Source organism: Falco punctatus (genome assembly GCF_963210335.1).
Source record: "Falco punctatus genome assembly, chromosome: 3".
NCBI classification, from domain to species: Eukaryota; Metazoa; Chordata; class Aves; order Falconiformes; family Falconidae; genus Falco; species Falco punctatus.
The window spans coordinates 14,497,810-14,520,746 of NC_137582.1; the positions used below are offsets into that span (position 1 = coordinate 14,497,810).

General features: G+C 46.6%; 1 protein-coding gene across 40 annotated transcripts in view; it reads left to right on the forward strand.

The window, feature by feature from the left end:
- SCRIB (scribble planar cell polarity protein) overlaps window positions 1-22,937 on the forward strand; it is a gene marked incomplete at its 5' end in the record, with an annotated part of 116,403 nt that overhangs the window by 65,225 nt on the left and 28,241 nt on the right. For 10 of the 40 annotated variants that reach the window (XM_080381617.1, XM_080381655.1, XM_080381625.1 and 7 more), the window contains 8 exons: window positions 2,637-2,825; window positions 3,531-3,650; window positions 3,892-3,948; window positions 10,725-10,781; window positions 11,526-11,609; window positions 18,318-18,473; window positions 21,679-21,729; window positions 22,342-22,383. In XM_080381617.1, the coding sequence (XP_080237743.1) occupies window positions 2,637-2,825; window positions 3,531-3,650; window positions 3,892-3,948; window positions 10,725-10,781; window positions 11,526-11,609; window positions 18,318-18,473; window positions 21,679-21,729; window positions 22,342-22,383 (756 nt within the window). The remainder of the gene's footprint in view (window positions 1-2,636; window positions 2,826-3,530; window positions 3,651-3,891; window positions 3,949-10,724; window positions 10,782-11,525; window positions 11,610-18,317; window positions 18,474-21,678; window positions 21,730-22,341; window positions 22,384-22,937) is intronic. The other 30 variants (XM_080381656.1, XM_080381633.1, XM_080381621.1 and 27 more) reach the window with 15 other exon arrangements.

Consider the following 22,937-nt stretch of genomic DNA (forward strand, 5'->3'; position numbering starts at 1 on the left):
AGTAACCATTTCTAATAATGGGCTACTTCCAAAGGAAGGGAGTGGTCAGCAATTGTTATTACAAGTTATTACTTGATACGACTTCTTTACCTGAGTTTTAAAGTTAAAAGAGTAAAATCAGTCTATCAAAGTAATAGCTGGACGTTCAACTGCAATACTTCTAATAGCAGTAAAATAAAATCTAAGATTATTGTAACTTACTTTTTTAAAAAGTAACTTTAATTATTGTAACTGATTATTTTTAATGATTAAGGTAGGGGGGTTTTATCTTCTTCATTGTTACAGCGTTTAGGGGTTTGGAAGGCTTACAGTTCAGCCCTATTGTAGGATTCGTTTACCCCTTTCCCTCCTGCCTTTTTTTTAAAAATAGTAGTTATTTTAACCTGTGGAGAACCAAAGCACTGAACTTTTCTGCTGTTCCTTCAACTGTGTTACTTCAGCTTGATCTCTCTTATCTGTCCTAACCACAGTGTCTTTCCTGCTTCTGTTATTTTGTCTGTATATTCCCAATAACTGAGAGATAAGGTAGTGCTTTTTCTTCTCCCTCCTCTTTGGATGTCTGATTGCTACCTTCTTTCTCCTTAGTTTTTCTTAATTTGCATTTCCATTGAGTCCCTTAATTGTAGTTTTTTTAAAAAAATTGTAATCGAGTTCTTCCTTTTTAAAACCTTCTTGATGAAATGTTACAAGTTGAATACCGTGGGAAGTATAAATTATATCTACAATTTGAAATTAATGATCTGTCTCAACGGGGATAGCTCAGTGCCCCTCAGTGACATATCAATAATATAGATGACAGTTGGCGTTAAGGACATTTTTCTACATTAACTTCACCTCCTCCCATTATTTCTGGGTGTTCTACTGTCACACTTATGCACTTGCTCTCCCTGGAAAAGAAATTGTGAGTACTCGGTCTTTTTCCATTCGGCTGCATGTGCCCACTTTTGTGCATGCACACGCACTCACACACACTTAAATGTTTTCCTTTACAGGCCTGAAGAAATTCTGTGTAGGCGTGCATGGCTGCTTTACCTCCCCCCAAATATAAAAAAAAATATATAAATGCATGCAGCATTTTTTCTCCTCTTTTTACAGGTACTTTATTAAACATGTATCTGTTTTTTCTCTAAAACAGCTCTCATAAATCCAACAAACACCTATGCCTTTCATTTGTTTTGGGTTTTTTTGCCTCTCTGATCCCAGTAATATGTGGTGTGCAGTAGTCCTTTCTTTTTTTCTTTCCTCTGATGTTACCTGTGCCTCCATCGTCCCTTGACAACCAGTCATGCATGTCCTTGCATTTCCCACACCCAGCAACCACCTTTGTGCACCATTGTGTGCTCCTTATTCTCTTGTCATAGATTGACAGGCTTTGCTTGGGATCCCTGACATCGACATTCTTTCTGCAAAGCTGTTGTGTAGCACTGGTCGTAATTCTCTTTGTAAAGCTTAGTTATATTGGTTCTTTGGCTTTAAGAGTGGGCCTTTGAACTGAAGCCATTCATTTGTCTGTGGTGTTCCCAGCGAGGTCGTTATAAATACCAAATGTGTTTAGGTCTTCATTTGAGCTAGCTTGACTGTGTGTACGTCCCCTGTTGTTTCAAGCTTCTTGTTTTCCCATTAGAAAAAGTAATGTCCATTTGGTGATTCTGTTCCTTTCGCTAAGGCACTTTGAGTTGTATCCTGTATTTCTGTCTGGTTCCCGATAGTAACTTCTATCGCTATTGTTCAATTTTTTTCTCACTTCCCCAGCTTGCGTATTTCTCCCGAGCCTCATGTTTGCATGTGTTTGGGTTTGGGGATTTTTTTTTTTCCTTTTCTTTCACTTTGTACCCGCAGCAAGTCCTGCAGTCTCTTTTTCCCACTCTGGAGTGGGAAAAAAATATGAATAGAACTCCTTGCCTTTATTGCCTTTGTTCTGGTGGCAAAGCATGCACTTTCATTCTCTCCTCAAACGTACATGGATGCTTGCACTCTGTAAGACAAACTCTGGCTTTCATGTGCCTTATCAATATGCTGCATGTAGTTGCTTCCCCTCGTAGCAGCTTGGGTACATCAGGCAAGTATGAGTTCTTGTGACTTGCTGAGGAAAGAAAATAGGAGTTAAACATTATTTCTGTGAAAGAGAGGATGGAAAATGGCAGACAGGTGTCATTTGTTATGCCTGTCTCTACCCCAAAGACAGGGAAAAAGTCTTTATGCCTCATTTATCTTAATCCACAAAAATTATCCCTATGCTTGCATTTTCTGTGTTTCCCAACAAAAAATTATTACACTTTCCTTTCTGTGAAGATAATTCATAGATGCAAGAGCTTTCTTTCTCACCTGCTTCATTGATAAAACAAAAGCAGTTTCTTTCCTTGGGACGACACATTTCAAATACAGATTCTTTATATCTCCCATAAGATATTTCTTCTGTACCTGTTTCCTCTACCAAATTGTACATGTTCTTCCTTTCCTTTCTGTAACTACATGTAAATACTTCCAGATGCCTTCCCTGACGTGTAGCTGCAGCCTTTTCTCCCTGTTTCCTTCGTATGCTGTCCTCTCTCATTACTTCTTCCTGATGGTCCCCATGCTCTCTGATCTTCTCTTACCTCCTTAGGTGATATCTTGATTCCCCCCATTTGTTACAGGTGAGCTCCTCAGGGGCTGCGGCCCGAGATGGCCGTCTGAAGGTGGGAATGCGGATCCTGGAGGTGAATCACCAGAGTTTGCTGGGAATGACGCATACAGAAGCAGTACAGATACTCCGAAGTGTGGGTGATGCGCTCCTTGTGCTAGTGTGTGATGGCTTTGATCCCAAGGCTGCAGCTGCGATTGAGGTGAGAACTGAAGTGCAGGGTGCCCTCACAGTGACCAGTACCACAAAGATCCCGCTTCTTTCTTCACAGAAGATTGCTAGATTATTCCAGTCTTTTGCTGTAAATTTTTTTTTTTTTTTGAGGTCCCAGATTTCAGAGTCTGGTCTCCCGCTGTATGAGCTGGAGGTGGTTGCCAGTTCATAAAAGCAAGTCGCTAAAGACTGTCTCTTTTCTGTTGATTTCAGAACTGTTTCACAACATCACTGCACTGGTTAGAAATGTAGCTTTTCAAATTTTCAGGCTAATTTTCTCCAGGCTATTTATGTGTATATTTTCTTGTGCCAATTGTTACATTTAAAGTAAATTGTCTTTTTATTGGTATTTGCCTTTCCCCACAAGGAAACACTTACCCATAGCAGTCCTGTGCTTTCTCAGCCTTTTTTCTTCAAGGCTTAGCAAGTAAGCTTTTTTATTCTCCACAAGAATATGTACCCAATCCTTTGTCAGCTTATCCCCTCTCTGTACCAATTGCAGTTTAAACTCATCTTCCTTAGATCTCAAGTGCCTTGGATAATTGACAGCTGAAATAAGGTTTCAGGTTGTGAAAGAGTTCTGACTTGCCTAGGATCATCTTGGTGCTCCGTATCTGGGAGACCGGGAATATGGAATTTTTTGTATGACACACTGTAGGCTTCCACCATGTATTACTGCCTTTTTGCTTTGCAGATGTCCCCAGGAATTATTGCAAACCCTTTTGCTGCTGGTATTGGGCGCAAGAATAGCCTGGAAAGTATCTCTTCCATTGATCGGGATTTAAGCCCTGAAGAACTGGAGATCCTACAGAAGGTGGGTATGCTGGGAGAATGTTATGGAGTGGAAAAAGTTTCTGAAAATCTCTCGTGTCTCCCTTGGTGCATGGAATCTGCAGAATTATGGGTAGTGGACTTCCTTTTTATGGGATCAGCAGGTCCCAGCACTTTTATCAGGAGTGCGCTAGGATGGGACTGTGAAATCTTCATGAGGTTACAGGTGCTCCGAGTGGGGAGAGAGCACTGAGTGAAGTGGCTCTAACTTTGGTCTCTCCTAGGAGATGGAAATGGTGAGAGAAGCAACTCAGTGGGAAAGAGAAGAAATGGAGAAAGTGGTGAGAGATTTTTCATGTAGCAGAATCTGTTCTTGACAGTGGTTCTGCCAAGCCTGTGAGAGCCTTAAGGAGAATGCCACAAATTATCTCTACCCAGCTAATGCCATGGGGGGCTTTGGGCCTTCTCTCTTCATAGCACACCATTCAGTGATGCTAGCTGCTTTTTGGCTTTGCCATACCTTCCTATGTACCTTTTTGGTGGTACTCTTCTGTTATTTACAGAGTTCTTCTTTCTCTTACCTGCTGGTACCTCCTGGCCAAGCTGAAACTTTGAGAAAAATGGCTTATTACCTTGAAAGTCCCACATTTAATCAGTTCTCTCTATAGAGCACTCCATGACCTGACAGAGCTTTTATGAGCAAAGATGAGAACACACAGCTCAGAGCTGCCCTGAATTGAAGAAGTGGCAATGTTCATCAATTGCAAGTTTGTGCTCCTCAGTTCAGATGATGTTTTTCCTGATGCGGTATAAGAACTTAGTATTTCTGCCCACTGTTTCAGCCTTTCACAGAAAAAGATTAGCAGAGTCGAGCCCCTCGAGGTCTTGGGTTTTCTAGTTGTCCCTCTTAAAACTGTAATTTATGCAGTCAAACTCTTTCGGAAGATGAGGGAAAACAGAATTCTTCAGTATTGTCAGTTAGGAGTCTGCTCTCCCGGCAGATAAGTACTATGTGCACATTTTGAGGGCGTTTCTTCAGGTTTCCAATTTAGGTATACCTAATATTTCTCTAGGTTCTTTCTGTAGTTGGAAACACAGCTTTTTTTTTTTACATTTGCTACCCCACAAGAGTGTTAGATGTGTTGGCAATTCTGGATGGAGGTGATCTTTATAATTTAGTTAACGCTTGAGATTCTGCTTGTTTTGGGAAAAACAGTTAAGGTTTTAGATGGGCAGTGAACAAGAAGATGGCTGTATGACCTTTAAGGCATGTGATGGGAGGGAGGAGAGAGGGAGAAGACCGGCCTGGCTGAACAGAGTGATTTGACTGGAACTCAGGGGAAAAAGAAGAATTTACCACCTTTGGAAGAGCTTCTGGAGGACTATAAGGATGTCGCAAATTTATGCAGGGCGAAGATTAGAGAGGCGAAAGCCCAGCTAGAACTCCGGCTGCCCACTGCTGTAAAAGATAACAAAAAAATGTTTTTACAAATGTTTTTACAAATGCATTAGGAACAAAAGGAGGGCCAAGGAGAATCTCCATCTTTTATTGGATGCAGCAGGGAACATTGCCACCAAGGGTGAGGAAAAGGCTGAGGTACTTCATGCTTTCTTTGCGTCAGTCTTTAATAGGAAGACCAGCTTCTTTCTGGGTACTCAGCCCCCTGAGCTGGAGAACAGGGACAAGGAGGAGAAGAATGAAGTCCCCACAGTCCAGTAGGAAACAGTGACCTGCAGCTCCACTTAGACACGCACAAATCTATGCAGCCGGATAGGATCTGCCCAAGGGCACTGAGGGAGCTGGCAGAGGAGCTTGCCAAGCCGCTCTCCATCACTTAGCAGCAGTCCTGGCAAACCGGAGAGGTCCCAGAACACTGGAAGTTAGCCAGTGTGGTGCCTGTCTGCAAAAAGGGCTGGAAGGAGATCGGGGGAACTGCAGGCCTGTCAGCCTGACCTCGGTGCTGGGGAAGGCTATGGAGCAGATCGTCTTGAGGGCCATCACGCATCATGTACAGAACAACCAGGGGACCAGGCCCAGCCAGCATGGGGTTATGAAAGGCAGGGCCTGCTTGACTGACCTCATCTCCCTCTATGACAAGGTGACCCGCTTAGTGGATGAGGGAAAGGCTGTGGATGTTGTCCACCTAGACTTCAGTAAAGCCTTTGACACCATCTCCCACAGCATCTCCTGGAGAAACTGGCTGCTCGTGGCTGGGACGGGTGTGCTCTGCACTGGGTTAGAAGCTGGCTGGGTGGCCAGGCCCAGAGGTGGTGGGGAATGGAGTGACATCCCGCTGGCGGCTGGTCACACGTGGCGTTCCCCAGGGCTCCGTGCTGGGGCCGGTTCTGTTCAGTATCTTTTATCGATGATCTGGACAAGGGGATCGAGTGCACCCTCAGGCAGTTTGCAGATGACACCAAGCTGGGTGGGAGCACTGATGTGCTGGAGGGCAGGAAGGCTCTACAGAAGGATCTGGGCAGGTCGCACCGATGGGTTGAGGCCAGCTGTATGAGGTTCAAGGCTCACTGCTGGGCCCTGCCCGTGGGTCACAGCAGCCCCAGGCAGCGCTGCAGGCTTAGGGCAGCGCAGCTGGGAAGCTGGCCGGGGAGGGGAAAGGGCCTGGGGGGGTTGGTCTGTGGCCAGCTGAACATGAGCCAGCAGTGTGCCCAGGCGGCCAAGGAGGCCAACAGCATCCTGGCTTGTATCAGAAATAGCGTGGCCAGCAGGACTAGGGAAGCAGTTGTCCCCCTGTACTCGGCACTGGTGAGGCCACACCTAGAATCCTGGGTTCAGCTTTAGACCCCTCAGTGCAAGTCAGACATTGAGGTGCTGGAGTGTGCTCAGAGATGGGCGACAGAGCTGGGGAAGGGTCTGGAGCACAGGTCCTAAGAGGAGCAGCTGAAGGAGCTGGGGGTGCTCAGCCTGGAGAGGAGGAGGCTCAGGGGAGACCTTATCGCTCCCTACAACAACCTGCAGGAAGGCTGTAGCGAGATGGGGTTGGTCTCTTCTTCCCAAGTAACAAGCAATAGGACAAGAGGCAATGGCCTGCAGTTGCACTAGGGGAGGTTTAGATTGGATTTCAGGAAAAATTTCTTCACCAAAAGGGTTGTCAAGCACTGGAACAGGCTGCCCGGGGAGGTGGTTGAGTCATCATCCGAGGAGCTATTTAAAAGATGTGTAGATAGGGCATTTGGAGACATGGTTCAGTGTTGGACTGTGCAGTGCTGGGTTAATGGTTGGACTTGATGATCTGAAAGGTCTTCTCCAACCTAAATGACTCTATGATACATGTACTCACTAAACATACATATATTATATAATCCTACTCTGCCTTCTGTCACTGATTGCAGCGGGCTATGCAGAACATGATTCTATGAATCACTGGGGTGGAGAGACGAAAGGGGTTTGATGTGTTGCAGACTCCCTTTGGAAGCTTTGCTTTAGCTTTGCTGGCCTACAGCTTAGGTTGATACTTGCATGTGCAGGAAAAAAGGCAAGGAATTTCTGTCCTAAGTATCTCCAAGGTGTTCTGATATTGTTTGAGATCTACAATTAGATGGAAATTCTTGCAGTGGAATGACCTTCAGAATAATTTTCAACCTGGTCTAGTGGAAGGTGTCCCTGCTCACTGCAGGGGTGTTGAACTAGATGACCGTTCAAGGTTCCTTCTAACCCAAACTATTCTATTCCTGTGAACAATTCAAGTAGGAACGGACCTCTACAGGTCGCTTGGTTCAGCTCATAGGAGAGCCGATTTAGATCAGATTTAGTTTTTTTCTATAAAATGTCTTGTTCCTTGCCTAGGAAAGAACTGAAAGTAGTTTGTTGTGGTTTCAGGAAACCTGATTTGGTGGTGTTACTGTTACAGCAAAGGGTATTCCTACTGCTTTTGTATTGGTAGTGTATGAATGTGGATAGTCTCTGGAGTTCAGGTACTATGAGTCATCATCAGCATTTCTAACACCTGGATAAACCAAGAACAAGAAATTGTAGAATCATAGAATGGTTTGTTTTGGAAGGGGCTGTGAAAGACCATCTCATTCCAACCTCCTGCCATGGGCAGGGACAGCTCCCACCAGACCAGGCTGCTCCGAGCCCCATCCAGCCTGGCCTTGAGCACTGCCAGGGATGGGGCATCCACAGCTGCTCTGGGCAACCTGTTCTGGTGTCTCACCACCCTCACAGTAAAGAATTTCTTTGTGATATCTAATCTAAACCTATCCTCTTTCAGCTTAAAAACATCACCCCTTGTTCTATCACTGCATGCCCTCATATAAAGTCCCTCTCCAGCTTTCTTGTAGCCCCCCTTTAGGTACTGAGAGGTGCTGTAAGGTCCCTCAAGCCTTCTCTTCTCCAGGCTGAACAACCCCAACTCTCTCAGCCTGTCCCCACAGGAGAGGTGCTCCAGCTCCCTGAACTTCTTCGTGGCCTCCTGTGGATTCGCTCCAACAGGTCCATGTCAGTCTTATGCTGGGGGCCACAGAGCTGGATGCAGCGCTGCAGGTGGGGTCTCACCAGAGCAGAGTAGAGGGAGAGGATCACCTTCCTCGACTTGCTGGCCCTCAAACCATGCTGCTCTGTCTAAGCAGATTGCATTAGTTCAGTCTTAGGTAGATAAAGCCTTTTCTAAAATTGATGCTGAGATTATTTAAAAATACCCCAGAGACTTTGTCAAAAAAAAAAAAAACAACAGAAAAACCTTTATGATTGTTGATTTAGTCTTGGCCATATCTCATTTTAAAAAGTGCTGATGGTATTATGGTAGCTTTTTATGGAAAACTTCAACTTGAAATTTCATTAAAACAGTTAATTTAAAAGAAGAAAACTAAGCAATAACTAGTCATTCAGCCATCAGCAACATTTCAAAACAAAGGTGGGTACATTCTAACAAATGTCATTAGTCTTCCTGGAGGCTGAACAATACACAGTAATTGTGGTTCGTCTTTCTTGGATGTTTTACATACGACAGATTTTTTTAAATCAATGTTCTGAGGTTGCAGTGATGTGTATTTAAGGACTTCTAAGGTCTTTATTTCTATATATTGCCCTCTGTCTCACTATAGTGTGGCTTAGTATAATTACAATGTTGTCTGTCCCAACCTCTGAAGAGCCGAGAACTCTGCCTGTAGCCTGGTGATAAGCAAAGACCAAGACTCCCCTCCAGAATTGCCTGTGCCTTTGAAAGTTCTCACATTTTTTGATGCCAGTTCTGTTGGGCTACTAGGAGGAGGGTAGCAGTGGATACTACAGACTCCTCTGACTTACTGGGATTCCTGAGAGCCTGAGTCTCAAAAGCAAAGACATGTTTTTCTGCTGTTGCCTTTCAGTGTGACCTTGAAACTGGGTTTTATGTTTCTAATACTGGTTTTGATTATTAATTTTACACTAGTGATTGAGCCGGCACTCTGTGATGCTGTAGAAAGTTGCCACCTCAGTGCCAGAGCCTCAGTAGTACTATTTGTGTCACCATTTTTGACCTTCCCTGTAATACTTCAGTGTTTCATGTTCAGTTTTGCACAAGAGTGACAGAGATCAAACATGTCTCGTTACAGTAAAGTTGTGAACTGAAGAAATGGGAAGAATTTTGGCTTTGCTATACTCGCCCATTAGTCCTGTAGAGGTTTTCATATACCGCTGTTGCAGTCACTGCATACATCTTTCAAGTTCAGTTCTTTGATAATTCAGTTTCCCATAGAAATATTAGTAACTGCAAATCTCCATGGGCTGTTTCATGGTGCATTTTCTTTGTCTCAACTCCGTAGCTGTAGTTATTTTTCTAGTCTTAATTCAGAGGTTCCCCAGGCTCCCCAGATGTTGTCAGAAATGAAGTTTGAACATTCCACACCTCCATCTGGGCTGGCTGGTGCTCTTGTCTCTTCAGTTTGAGACCTCAGGGAAGGATCATATACAAGATTAGTGTCAGCTTGAACACTCACCTTACAGGTAACACTTGTCCAAAATAAGCATAACCAGATTCAGAATAGACTTTAGCTTAAATATCCCTAAATATCTCTTTGGGTCTTGAGATCCTCCAGAGCATTAAGTGTCTTCTCATGTTGCTCATTATTGTCTGGAGATAGGGGTGTGTGATGTGGGACATTGATTTTTTGCTAGTGGTAATGCACAGAAGCTTTGGAAGAGAAAGGGCCTAGGTGCTTATCAGAACTTTGAGTTAGCTCCCTCTGTATTTCTCAGATGCCTTCCACCTTCCATCCTTCCAGCCTTGGGACTACTGGACCATCTGGTTGCTTCTGTTTGGGAGGAGCAGTCAGGAGGGTTGCAACGTGCAATAGAACAGAAGAATGATGCTGCTTTTGTCCAGAGCCCTCACTCTGCAGCATAGGTGCTGTGCAAAAAGTCACAAAAGTACAAATGCACAGAAATCATTCTTTTAAGACAAGTAACATGTTATTGCCTTCCTCTTGCAGCTTGGAAGCAAGCCCATAGCTGGGGCTTGTGAGATTAGTCACTGGTCAACTCTTACAACATTCCTGTGCTGTGCTGAATGACTGAGAGCTGACCTGCTGATTTTAAGCCCTGCCTTATGCTTGTACAGTTTCTGTCTCGATATATAGTCTTTTGGCTGTGATGCTGTTAACAAGCATGTGATTTTTTTTAGGTCTTTTTCCTTAGTGACAGCTAGGCCTGGGCTCTGTAGATCTGTTTTTCCATTCCCTTCCAGCCTCTCCAGCCTGTCCTCTGTCAGGATGTCTCTTCTAGCAATAAGCAATCTTCTCCCTTCCCTTGGTGATGGTGTAGCTTGTGCTTGGTGGGGGCTTGAGCTTCCTTCGCTTTTCCCTAGGATTGACCCTGCTGAGGATCTTAGAGACGTCTGCTCTCTTCCCCTCGTGTCGTGGCACCCTGTCTTGTGTCGTACAGGGTGTCTGTTCCCATCTGTTTGCTGGCCATAATTGAGGTTATGCAGAATTCCAGCTCCTCTTTCTCCAGGCCCAACGTATGTGCTGGGTTTCTGCTTGCTCTGTCCTGGTGCCAGCCCTGTTCGTGCTCCTTTGTCCCCCCTCTGGAGTTACTGCCCAGCATGGTGCTGACCTCTTTCCCTCTCTCTTTGCCTGCGCTACTTGGATGCTGCTCTGACTCTGTCCTGTCTCATGGAAGGAGTGGATGCGTAGGGAGCGGGAGGCAGCCACACAGCAACTTGAGGAGGAGGCAGAGGTGAGGAGCATGGTGGGAGGGTTGGAGAGTCACAGAAAAGGGATGCAACTGGACTTGAAGGCCGGAGAAATTGCTAGAAGTGCACATTCCCCATAACTTACGTTCTCCACCCCCACCCCCACCCCCCAAAAAAAGAAAAAAGACTTGAGTATAGGAGAAGATACCAGAAATTAAGAAATCTGTAATGTGATTGAGGAAGGAATGGTGGAAAACAGTGGCTAGAATTAGAAAGGCAGACAGAAACACAAATGCAAAGCGAAATCAAATGAAATTATACAATGAGTGTGAGTTAAGGTTGAGAAAAGATACTGTAGAGGAATTGTACATTTGCACTGCCAGATGTCTCCAAATTCAGACTGGAAGCCTTTCTGGATGCTATTTGGACAAAACTGGTATGTATGTCATGTTCTCCGCTCCCCCTACAAGGGAGTGGACATGTGCAGGTGGGGGCAGGAGGAATGGTGGGGATCTGTGCACTAGTGGGTGACCAAGGGCCCAGAGCAACGTGTTCCCTGCAGGATTTCTCAGGCCCGCCCTCTGTCATGGATCCCCTTGGTTGCGTTTGGAACAATTCCAGGTTCATTTTCAGGCGGTGGGGAACTTTCAGCAGTTTGGAGATAAGGCCTTGCTTATTACTAGGGGTGGTGTCCTTTTAATTGCTCTTTCTAGTTGATTTAGTTGACTGCGGGCCTGATCTCTTCCTGGTGTTTGTGTTTTTTTGCTCTTCCCCTTGCCCCTCTCCAGAATATCACCAGTGAGCCTTTGAGACTGGACTATCGGACCCTGGCTGCTTTGCCCAGCAGTGGCTTACAGAGAGTCAATCGCACTGTAAGTGAGGGGCTGTTGAGGTGTGGGTCCATGCGTGGGGTAAGCCGTGGTTCTTCTGTCACTGCCCTCTCCTTGTGCCCTGGTGTGAGAGATGACAGTGCTCTCTGCAGAGGAAAACTGGGAAGCAGAACTGTCGTAGCCTTTGACACTGGAACAGGAGGTAGCCACAAAAGAAAGATTAGAGTATGGAAATAAGGAGAGCAGAAAGCCAGGTCGCTTTCCATTTTGGAAAGGGAAGCAGCCTGCATAATTGCCAAGGCACAGGAACGTCTTGAACAAGGCAGAAAGAACAGCCCAGCAGGAAAGAAGGGTACAGTGAATTTGTCATGGAAGGAAGCAACTCCTGAAAGCTGCAGAGGAGGGAGGGGAAAGTCCTTCCTGGCACAGAAGATGACAATGTTGCGTGCACAGCTAAGTTGTAAATTCATTGTGGAATGGTGTTTGGAAAGGAGGAGGGATGCAGCGTGCTGATACCAAAAGTATTGACAGAAAGTCAAGATCCAGCTAGGACTGCAAAAGTCAAAGTGGCAGCGATTGCATATCATGACTTAGCCCTGATAAGGGATTCTCCTGCCCGTGACCTGCGTTTCAGTCCCTCATAAGTAGTGGCAGCTCAGCCGAGAGAAAATCCAGGTTTCACAAACTTCACAGATTACAAAGTCTCTCCTGTGTTGTTTAAAATCTCACCTCACCTCTCCATCTTTGCTTCCTTTGTTCGTGTTTTATCTTCCTTGCATCGTAACTGTTCCACCGCGTTTCTGCCTGCTCCTTCACACACATCTTCAGTCTTTACCTCCATTCCTTTCCTCCTTTTGCAGCAAGACGACTCTGTGCTGTCAGCATCAGATTCTGCATTCCCATTCTGTCTTTTCAGAATCATCTCTTTTACCTTTACTGCTTCCACTTCATTCCATCCAGACAGGTCTCCTCTTCTATTAATCTGTCCTCTTGTTGACTTCAGGTCCTCTTGCTTTTCTGCTTTCATGCTGATCAAAGCCCTGCTTTGTCCCCAGCTTTGTCTCGTTTTGTTCCTCCCCATACTCCCCAGCTTTTGGCTTTTCTCTCCCGGCTATTCACACAGAAAAGTGTTACCAGGAAAAGATTTAACGTATTTTTAGCCCGTCTTAGCGTAACTTAGTAGATGGAAACAGGGGGAGAGCCAGCCCCATGCAAGCAGCTGCCTCTTTGCTGGACAGCCCTAGTGTCGTCCAGAGCAGAGCAGCATTTGAGAACTTGTGCCTTAGCAGCCCGTGTCAGCCCAGGAACGCCTGGCACTGGAATGTGGGGCTGAACACGCTGGAATGCTGGGGTGTATGGGCAGCATCTATAAATGTCCCATTTCAGGGGAAGGGCCAATTGGTGCCCATGTTTATCTTTTTCCAGCTGTCATTTGCCCAGCCCTGTCTTAGCTGTGTTTGAAAACGTGTGTCTGCCTAGATCATGAGTACAGGGAGATATGGGCTTCAAGGACAGCAGGGTTCTGGTGTTCCCTCAGGAGCTGCACCTAGCCTGTTTGGTGGCTGCCTGGAAGACTCACACACAGATCGGTCCAGCCAGCAGAAAAGCACGCGGTTCAATTAACAGATTATTAATTCAGATCTCCAGACACTCTGAGTGGATTAAGATGACTAATGCTATTGCCCAGTTCCTGTATTTTTTTTTTTCCTTTCTTTCCTATCTCTAGGCCAGCTTGCTCATTACATACATTCTCCTTTAAACAGTGTCTACATATCTTTTGCTGCCATATAGTTCCCTGCAAGGGAGTTGTAAGGCCTGCCTGCTGTTCTTCACACTGTTGAGCAGGAGGACGTGCAGACCTCTTGTCATGACTGCTGTAGATTGTGGGTGGAATTTGTCATGAGGATTCCCCAAGAATTGCCCCTAAAGAAGGGGGCAGATGGTTGTCTGTCTTGGATTAATCTGTATTGCTGCACATTGGTCCTTTTGCGAGCAAGATTTAACAGAGGCTTACTGAGATTCAAGCTTGTTTTATTTGTATACTTTTAAAACCCCAACTGAAAAATTCTGGTTGAAAGCTGCACGAGAACACTCATCTCAGTGATGCCCTCTGGCTATGCTGGCTTCCCAGTACCTTGATGTCTGCAGAGTTCCCAGTGCGCTGCCATGTCTGGATACTGCCATCACAGTAATAAAAGAGCTATTATAGTCTGTCTTCTGCATAGCACAGGCTTGAAAACCATCCCCGTGAATGACTGCATCTAGCCACAGCAAAACATTTCCAATCCAGTGTTGCCTTCTAGACTATAAGAAGTGAAGATTTTACATCTTTCATTAGCATGTCACCATGGTTAATTAGTTAACAATCTGTACTTTCTAGTCTGAATCTGTTTCTCATCGATTTCTTGCCCTTGATTCTTTCTCTGTTCTTGTTCATTAGATTTAAAATTAGATTTGTTTCAGTGTGTGGGGCAAAGTGATGGATCAGAACTGCAAATGCATTTCTTCTGTATTTGCCTTGGAGGATGCAGGGTAAAACGTGATTGATCTCTCTGCTAGACCGGGGAGTGACAGAGGCAAGCCTGGGAGAAGCACACTGCATTGCCAAAATCTTTGCTTGCCCAAAATAGTAATTGTTGCTTGTCTGATAAAAATAGCCCACTGTGAAGTAGAGGGAGCAAGGCATCCTGCACTGGAATATACACTGCTGCAGCAGAAGCACTTGAGATTAAAGCGTGGGGGAGATGAAGCTAAGTTCCAGTCATGTCCATGAACAAAATAGGGATTGAGGCTCCCTGTGGACTATCAGACTTCATATAGTCTTGGTGGGATGCCCATCTCTACAGTACCCTAAAAGTGTTGTTTAATTTTTCCCTTTCTGCAAAGCAAGGTAGGCCTTGGTGGTGGGATTCACCTGGAACCTGGCTTGGTCAGTGTTCGTGCTCTTCTGCATGACAAGGGAAAGTGGCCGTGGTGTTGAAGGGGCCTGGCTGTAGGGTGGACAAACCCACTCTGCAGTGGTGGATCGCTGGTAGCAATTTAATTACAGCATCCCCAGTGAACAAACAGTGTTCATGAAAGTTCTTTTTGCCTGGCATAACTTTATGTGCACTAGAGCTTTTGCTAGTGTAGTTTATGGCACTCAAGGAAAAGAAGGTTGGAATTTGTGGTGTGTGGGTTTTTTTTACGCTGGGGATTTTTGGTAGGGTTTTTTTACGTTGGAAAGTCAAATAGCTGCAATAGTAAAATATCCAAGGGTAGCACAGGCTTCGCTGTCTGAGGAAATACGATATGGGCCAGGGCTCTGCCAGCCACTGCTTTAGGTTAGGCTGGGGTTGAGGGGTTAGGGGAGGGCCTCAGAAATTCCTGAGCCTCTCAGCTGCCATTGTAGTCACCAGCCCACCCAGCCCTTGAGAGCTATTTTTGTGAATGCTGCCATGACACAGGAGTTGGAGAATGTGCTCTGAGCAGAAGAGGTCTTTCTGCTCCCTGGCAGGCACTTGGATAGAAGGAGATTTGATCATTGCTCTCTGATTATCTCTGCTTCCCTGAAGAAGGCTTTGGCTGGGGTAACAAACTCTATTTTTTAGTATTAGAAGAGGAAAGGTCAGTGCTTCATTTTGGATGGGTGCAGTTGAGCTTAGGCAGAACTGGAGCCCTGTTTCAGTCCTGCATTCAGTAAGAGTGCACAGAGGGATCTGTGCTCTGTTAGCTGTTATTTAGCTCCCTGTTACGTCTTGGTGTGTATTTTGGTGAAGTGGGGCCGTAAAGCATCTTTGTCTGTGCAGGTGTGATGGGAAGGCAGGGGGTAGAAGATACGGTGATAACTGTAACTGTATGGAAATGGATTGGAGCGAGGGGAGAGGTGTTACGGGGCGTGACATGACAGTGCTGGAACTAGTTGAAAGCATGCTGGGGTGAGACAGTTGGTGTTTGGCTGTCTGATGGTGGAGCTGAGTTGAGGATGTGCTGCAGTAGGTGGGAGAGGATGTGTGCTCACGCGGGTTTGGGCAGTCAGTGTTGCTAGAGAGCAGCAGTGTTAGTGGTGAGCTGCTGGAGTGCAGGCTGGAATGTGTATGAGAGCTGGCAAAGTGCAGGGAGCACGGTTGTGCCTGTCAGCTACTTGGTGGATGTGGTGCGTGCTGACAGCAAGGTCCTCTCTTGGAACTAGTATTCAGGATCGCAAGATTGGTGGTAGAGTAGAAGAGAGGGAAGGGATGGTGGTGTGGGCGTTAGTAGTGAAATTCTTCTTTCCCCTGTCCTTCAGCATCAGCAGCTGCTCTGTGTTTTCTCCTTCCTCTCCTTTACTCCATTCTCCTTATTTCTTTCTGATCCTTTTGTTTTCCTCTCAGCTTGTTCAGTATAATAAGGCCAGCTCCAGAACGGAGGGCGACTGCGCTATGCTGTCCCTGCCAGTGGCGCAGGACAGCCGGGATCCATACCCAGAAACAGCTGCAGGCCTGACCATCGGAAGCGTGGCCAGCCTTCCTCGGGACCCCGCACCACCTGACAAGTGCACGAGCGGGGCAGAACAGCCCCAGCTAGACAAGCAGGATCCCACGGGTTGCCCCTTGTCCCGGGACCAGATGCCAAAGACGCCAGAGCAAGAGTGTCTGATCGACTCTCAGCCGATCCTCTTCAGTGAGAACCCCTTTGTGGTGGCTAACCGCAGGGGGAAGGCAGCAGGCAAGGCTTGCCTGGGGGGCCCGCCCCTGGGCTATGGCAGGGGGGGAGTGCTGAAGACCAACCTTTACTCCAAGGCAAGCGGTCCCACGGCATGCTGTGTGTGGCATGCAATCACGCAGTGAAGGCCACCTGCCTTCTACTAAACCTCCGCGCATGCACCGGACCCCAGATGCCGGCCAGCACGAGGCCTGTGCGGCGGGGGCTGGTCCCACCTAACACATGTGCTTCTCCAGCGTTGCGTGCGGAGGCTGTCAGTCGCTGACGGTCGGTGAATTGTCTTCCAGCCACTAATGCACCCCAGCCGCTGCCGAGTGTGCATGCTGCTGAGCCCCTCTTTGAGGGGAGGCAGTGACGTCAGGCCCGACTTCCCTGGTGTCTCTCTGGGTGGGCAAGAGCCAGGCTAGGAGCAGCCGTGTTCCCTGTCTGCTGTGGTCGTGAGCGGGGAGCTGACGGGGCTTGTAGGAGAGCGGCAGCGGTGTCACGCTTCTCTGGGCCTCAACAAACAGCTGCTTTTAGACTTCGGAAAACCAAGAGGCGGTACAGCTGACGTAGTTCATCTACAGCCCAGGAGCATGCTGTTCTTTGAAGCGACACATTTCAGTATATCTAGACTTCCAGATTTCAAGGGAGAGCTTTGCTTTATGCTGTGGGAAATCTGTATTGAACTTTCTCACGGTCGCACAGGAAGCCTGTGGCAGAGCAAGGGCTGGACCCAAAAGCTGGGGTGATCGGCACCACATCGCTCTCCCCTTCCTCCTTTCTCAGCCTTTTGGGAGGTCTGAGAAGCAAAAGACTGCTAACAAACAGACACGCACACACGCAGAGAAGAAAAAACCAACCAACAAACAAAACAACACCCAGCTGTAGTTCTCTTAGATGTTTTTAGCCTAGTTCCTTGGTGAGAACTTTTTTTCTACAGATGTGTAGGCAGATAAAAGCATAAAGCAAGGCATGTAGTTGAATCTCTATAACCTCTCAGTATATTAAAAGTCAAAGGCTGGTTTGGATGTTACAGATAGCCAGCTTTAGAGTTCAAGAGATCAAAAAAGCGGCGGTCACAAAGCACTGACCCTTTTTGCAGGCAGACTTTACGCCAGATCAGCTAGCATCACTCCGGAGGCAGGTGTCACAGTTAGCTGGAGCTAATCTAATTCCACCTTGCTGTCAGAAGGGACCGGTTCCTCCCGCCTCTGCACGTTCTCCTGTGTGCTGACACCAGAACTGCAGCACTCGTGTGTCAGCTGGGTTAGGGAGCTGAAGCCCCTGAAAAAGCGTGTTGTAGATCAGCTCCTTCCTTGGGGTTGGTGCATGTGCAGGCACACGAGGGGATATGGGTAGTCGTAGCTGGAAGCAAGGTAAGCAAGAGCACTCTTTGCAGCGTTTCCATCTTTAGGCATCTACAGTACTTTTTAAACCGTGTTCCTTAATCCTGTGGACAGGCTGTAGGTAATTACTGGGGCTCTGCTCTCTGGTTCTGCCTGTTGGGGCTGGCTGTAGGCTGGCGCAGCCTGAGCGTTGGTGATGCTATTTTCCTGTGGAAGGGGCAAGAGCCCTGTCTTAACTCTGCTCTGGGCTACTCCTGAAGGTCTTACCGGTACACCAACAGCCATGGATGTGGCTGGGGATGAAGCTTGTCTCCTTTTAGTTGGGAGTGGCTTTTTTTGCTTGGTGTCTGTACAACGGGAGATTTGCCTAGGCTGTCGTCCAGTCTGTTGAGGGCTGCAGAGAAGCTGGGGGGTGAACCGGGGAGGATTCCCAGGGATGTCTTACAGGGCAGAAGCCTTTAACCTGATTCAGTTGGCCTTGCAGGGCATTTGGATATGGTCTCCGTTCCAGTGTTTAATGTCATTCCCTTGGTGTTTCTAGCACTTCTTGCAAGTTTCTGCCATGTGATGGCTCCTTTTGGGCCCAATGCTAACTCTGCTATCTCGCGGCAAGGTGGCCCATAGCTGGCCTCAGGCTGGGTGTTGGTGGTCTCCCTGGCCTCCTGGTCATATGGCTAAGGGAGAGGCATGGAAGTTGCTGCTGCACAGTAACTGTTTAGCTTTGTCTTCTCTCTTTCAGGCTTCTGCGGGCGAGTCTGGGACAGGAAATTCCAGGCGTGAAACGCCTTATTCTCCTAGTAATCAGCAGGTGAGACTGCCCCCCGGACAGGCAATACGGGAAAAAGCCGGGAGGCGTGCGTCCAGGGCAAGCAGGCAGAAAGGCAGAGGAAGCTGGGTATGATTTCCATCCTTGAGTGTGATACCTTTGAGATGGAGGGGTATCCATCACAGCAGGCAGCTAGAGAACTAGGGGAAGAAGTCTGCTCTTTCACAATATCTCAGAGACCCGGGAGTATAATTAGCTAGTCATAAACTCAGTGGGAAGTTATTGCTCTGAGGGGTAACTTAATTTGTGGGGTAGTAAGCAGGGGAGTACCTAGGCTGACTGCAGAATGGTGGTTGTCTGTCTCTCTTGAGAATGGCCTCACCAGTGCTTTATACATTTAATTCTGGCAATCGGTATGTCAGAAGAAATGGAAAATTCAGGATCTGGAGAATCATCTCGAGTCTGTAAACCCGTGCTACTCAGTCTCCCGAAGAGATCCCTAGTTCTGTTTGTGACACTGCCAGCAAGCCACATCAGCCGTTCGGAAGAAAATCAAAGGATCCTGCAGCAGACAGTTATAGGTTAGCCTACCCTTAGGGAATGATTTTCTAAAGCTCTTCGGTTAGAGGCCAGCTTTCACCCTGAAAATGAGAAGTTTCTTTATTTGTTGTAACTTTTGATATTTTTTTTAATTATTTTTTTTGTCAGCATTACTTATTCTTACTAGCCATTCTTATATCAAATCTCATCTTTTCTTTTAAATCTTGCTAAGGCTTTGATCTCAGTTTTCACCCTGTGGCAGTAGGTTTCACAAGGTAGTTGAGCCTTTTGAAGTTAAATACTCTTAAATGGATTTTTTAGATTTTCCCTTCACAGTCATTACATGTTATTGTTTTTTATGTTAGCGTACTGGATTGAACTGAAAATTGTACTTTGTACTCCATCTTTAGTTGTTTTGTGTCTGTTGCATTCCTTTTGGAGTGGAACTGCTCTCCAACTATTTGGTCCCACTATGGCACTTACCTGATCTTTACCTGAGTCATTTCAGTTCTCTAAGCTGGACAAAAGCGGTCTGCTTTTTTGCTAGGTCAGTTCAGCTTAGTGAGATGAATTGCATCATCTTGGGGTGAGGTGACAGTTAACACAACTCAGGAGAAGGGACGGGACCATGTGGCTGGGAGCAGTGAGCAGGTCAGTGGAGTTGTAGTGAGCAACAGTTCACTCCATCTTCTGTTACTTCCTTGGCCTATCTTGCATCTCCCTCAGTTCTTAGATCCTTTGAAACTGAGTGACCACCACAGTAGGATTATAAGATACTATTAATTTCAGTGCTTCCTCTTCTAGCTGCATGTGTTTGTTTATTTGCTTTTCTGACAGCAGTTGCATACTGATTGGAGGTTTATTTTGGGGTGTTTGTAAGTTTTCCTTTTTACCACAAGTGCGCGTTTTCTTTGAGATTTTTTTTTCTATCTAGAAGGAAGTGGTGTGGCGATGATACTCCTGATTCTACAGCAGAAGGAGATCTAGAGATAAATTTGCTCTGTCTGTATCCTCAGCTGTCAGTTGAAAAAGAAGCTCAAATCCCAAAGGGTGGCCATGTAGCTGCTCATAGAATGATTTAGGATGAAAGGTCTCATCTAAGACCATGCTCAGAGGAGGTCCAATTAGATCAGGTTACTCAAGGCCATGTCTGGTGAAATTTTGAACACCTAGAGATGGAAAGTCTGCGTCTTTTCTAGGCGCCAGCTCCAATAGTTGACTACTATCATTGTAAATTATTTTTTTTTTCTCCAAACTTGTGTTTGGATAGAATGTCCCCTGTTCCAATTTGTCATAGGCAACTTTCATAGTACCCCAGTGCTTTTGTTTATCAGTGTTCTGGCATTGGAGGCAAATGTCCTTGCCACTAGCTACCCTCTGGCTATAATGCCATCTGCTCTTCTAACTCAGGATGGGCTTGCTCAATGCTAAATTGTTTGTCTTCAGAGTCTACTGGTTTGTCATTATCCAGTTCCTGTGGCAACAGTGACCTCTCTGTCTTCTCAAGCAGTCATCGACCTGACAGTGGGAACTTTCCAGGTGAAACCGTTCACTCTCTCCTCTGTAGGCTCTGAGAAGAATAAACAAGGTCTCACTAATGCGTTTTATGGAGTTAAGAGCACCCCAGAAGCATTTTTGCAGATGCATCCGTTTGCCTTTCCAATTTTAAGTTGAACGTCTCAAATTCCCAGTTACGTAGACTTGCTGTAATTTGTAGTCTGTTCTGTCACTTCAGGTTTTTTGTGTCATGAATTCTCTGTAGCTTCAGCAATGTATTGAATAATCTATACAGCTTTTTCTTGGCTTTCTCTGTTATCTCTCTGTTCGGAGATGCATATGCCATGAGAGATCCTATTAATTTCTTGAAGCATTTGTAGCCAATTTCATTACTTTGTCCTTTATTTTAGTCTTTTAAGTCCTTCAGCAGGTTTGCTCGCTGCTTTCATTTCTGAGATCTAGTCTGTGTGTCATTTTGATAACCTTTTCCTTACTTGGTCTGTGGCTGTTATGAATTAGTGACTCTGGCAGTTGTTCTTGAAGATGCCTTGGTGCCGCAATGCTGAGCGTCTTGCTAGTGGCGTTCTCAACCCTGCATTCTGTACCTGAGCTTTCTGTCATATTTACATGATTTAATACTTTCTGGATTAGAGCCTTCCACATCAGTCTCCTGCGTGTCAGGTAAGGTTGTATCTGGTAGATTTAGTTCTCTCTGGACAGTGAATGTTATACAAAATGGAACAGGTCCAGCACGTAATACTGGAGGACACAATCGCTAGCCTTGTGGCTTGTACATTTTCTAGGAGTTCAGGAGACTTGACCTTCAGGTTGTTGCTCCACATTAGAGGTTCCAGAGAATTGTGTATCTTAATTCTCTGCCACCATCTATTTTAAATGTAAATTCTTTGCTTTTGACATCTTGTAGTCCAGCCAGAATGTATAGCCTTATTTCAGAGCTCTCAGAGAATTACTGGGCGAAGCTGAATCCTTTGTCCTGAGGCTGACGTCGCGATGGTCTTGCCTGGCCTTGACTTCTGCAAGCTTCTGATGGGGGAGGAAGCAGGCAGGGGGAGGATGGAGGTTTGTGGTGGATCAGTCTGTGCGTGCCAAGGAGGGCAGAGGGGCTTTCTCCACAGCAGAGAGCAGGGAGCTGTGTGGGGACACTGACAGCTCTGGGTAGCTAGTCTCTGTGCTGGGAAAGGTGCTTGTCTCAGCCTGTCACGCAGAAAACCCAGTCTCTTCGTTTTCTCTCCCGTTCTCTCCCCTGATGATCCTCCCTGGCATTACCCCTCTCCAGACGTCTGCAGCCCCTCGGCCTGCTCACCTGTCAGGCAGGGAGACCCGCTTTGTAAGTGCCCCTTGGTGTGCAGTGTGCGCTGCTGCTCCGTGCTGCTCTCACCCAGCACCGCTGCTCCTCGTCCCTTCCTCCAGCTCTGCGTTCCCCAGTTCTTGGGCTTGGTGTGCACTGAGGGCTTGCTGCAGAGAGCAGCACCCAGGACGGCCAGGCCAAGGCATGAGAGGCTGTTGTTCCCCGCTAGCCACTGCTGAGATGGCATCTGTGAACGCTTCCTGGCAGAGAGGCTGTGGTGCTGATGGCTTTGCTCAGGCTCAGTAGCAAGCGCAGAGGGCAGGGGATGTAAACAAGGGCCAGGACCAGCTGAGCTGGAGCGGAGAGGGGGAGGGTGGGGGGTCCGTGCGCAGAGGTGTGCAGGGGGAGTGGTGAGTGCCTTCTCACACAGCAGAGGAGCTGGGAGAAGCTCTCGCGGGTGGGCTCTGGACTGCTCCCCACATGCAGAAAGTATGGCAGGGCTTAGTGTGGGACTTGGGGCCTTTTGCTCATTACAGGGCGGGCAGCGGGGCAGGGGAGGAGTTGAGTTTTGTGTTCATTCTTTTGTGGAGCAGGGTAAACTAAAGGCTTCCTGTATGGACTCCAGATTTACACCTGTGTTTCTGTTTTCAGGCTTCCATTAACTTCATTACATCACAGGATGACAGCAAATCAGTAAGTACATCCACCGTGAGACCTTATTGTAGTGTCCCTGTGCGGTCTCCAGCGCATAGAGCTTGCCTCTTCTGTGTGTGCTCACTTCCAGCCCTGCAAGCCTCACTGTTGGCTCTTGTTCTGTCTTCTTCAGTGCTCCACTTATACCTGAAGTTTGTACAAATGCACTGTCTTAAAAATTGTCAGTTTGAAAACCTGATGCAAGTGTTTTTGCGGGTTTTATTCCTGTTTACCCTTACAACTTTCACTTGTGCAGTTCTTGCTGGCTTACTCAATTCCTGCTTCTACTCTTTTTAGTATTAGATGTTCACTTTCACCCAGCATCTAGCAGTGATGACATATAGGTCAAATCTCCGACTCTTGTCTCTGCTCTTCTATCTGCATTTCTAACTGGAGCCCTAGCTGGCTCTCAGTTCATTTTCATCCCCAGCTTTTGCCAATACCCATTCCTGGCTGATGTTTTGCTACTGTGTCTTCTGTTCATGATGCTTATGTTCTCCAAGCTTTGACATACTCATGCCATACCCCTCTGACCCTTGCAGTTGCTACTTGTA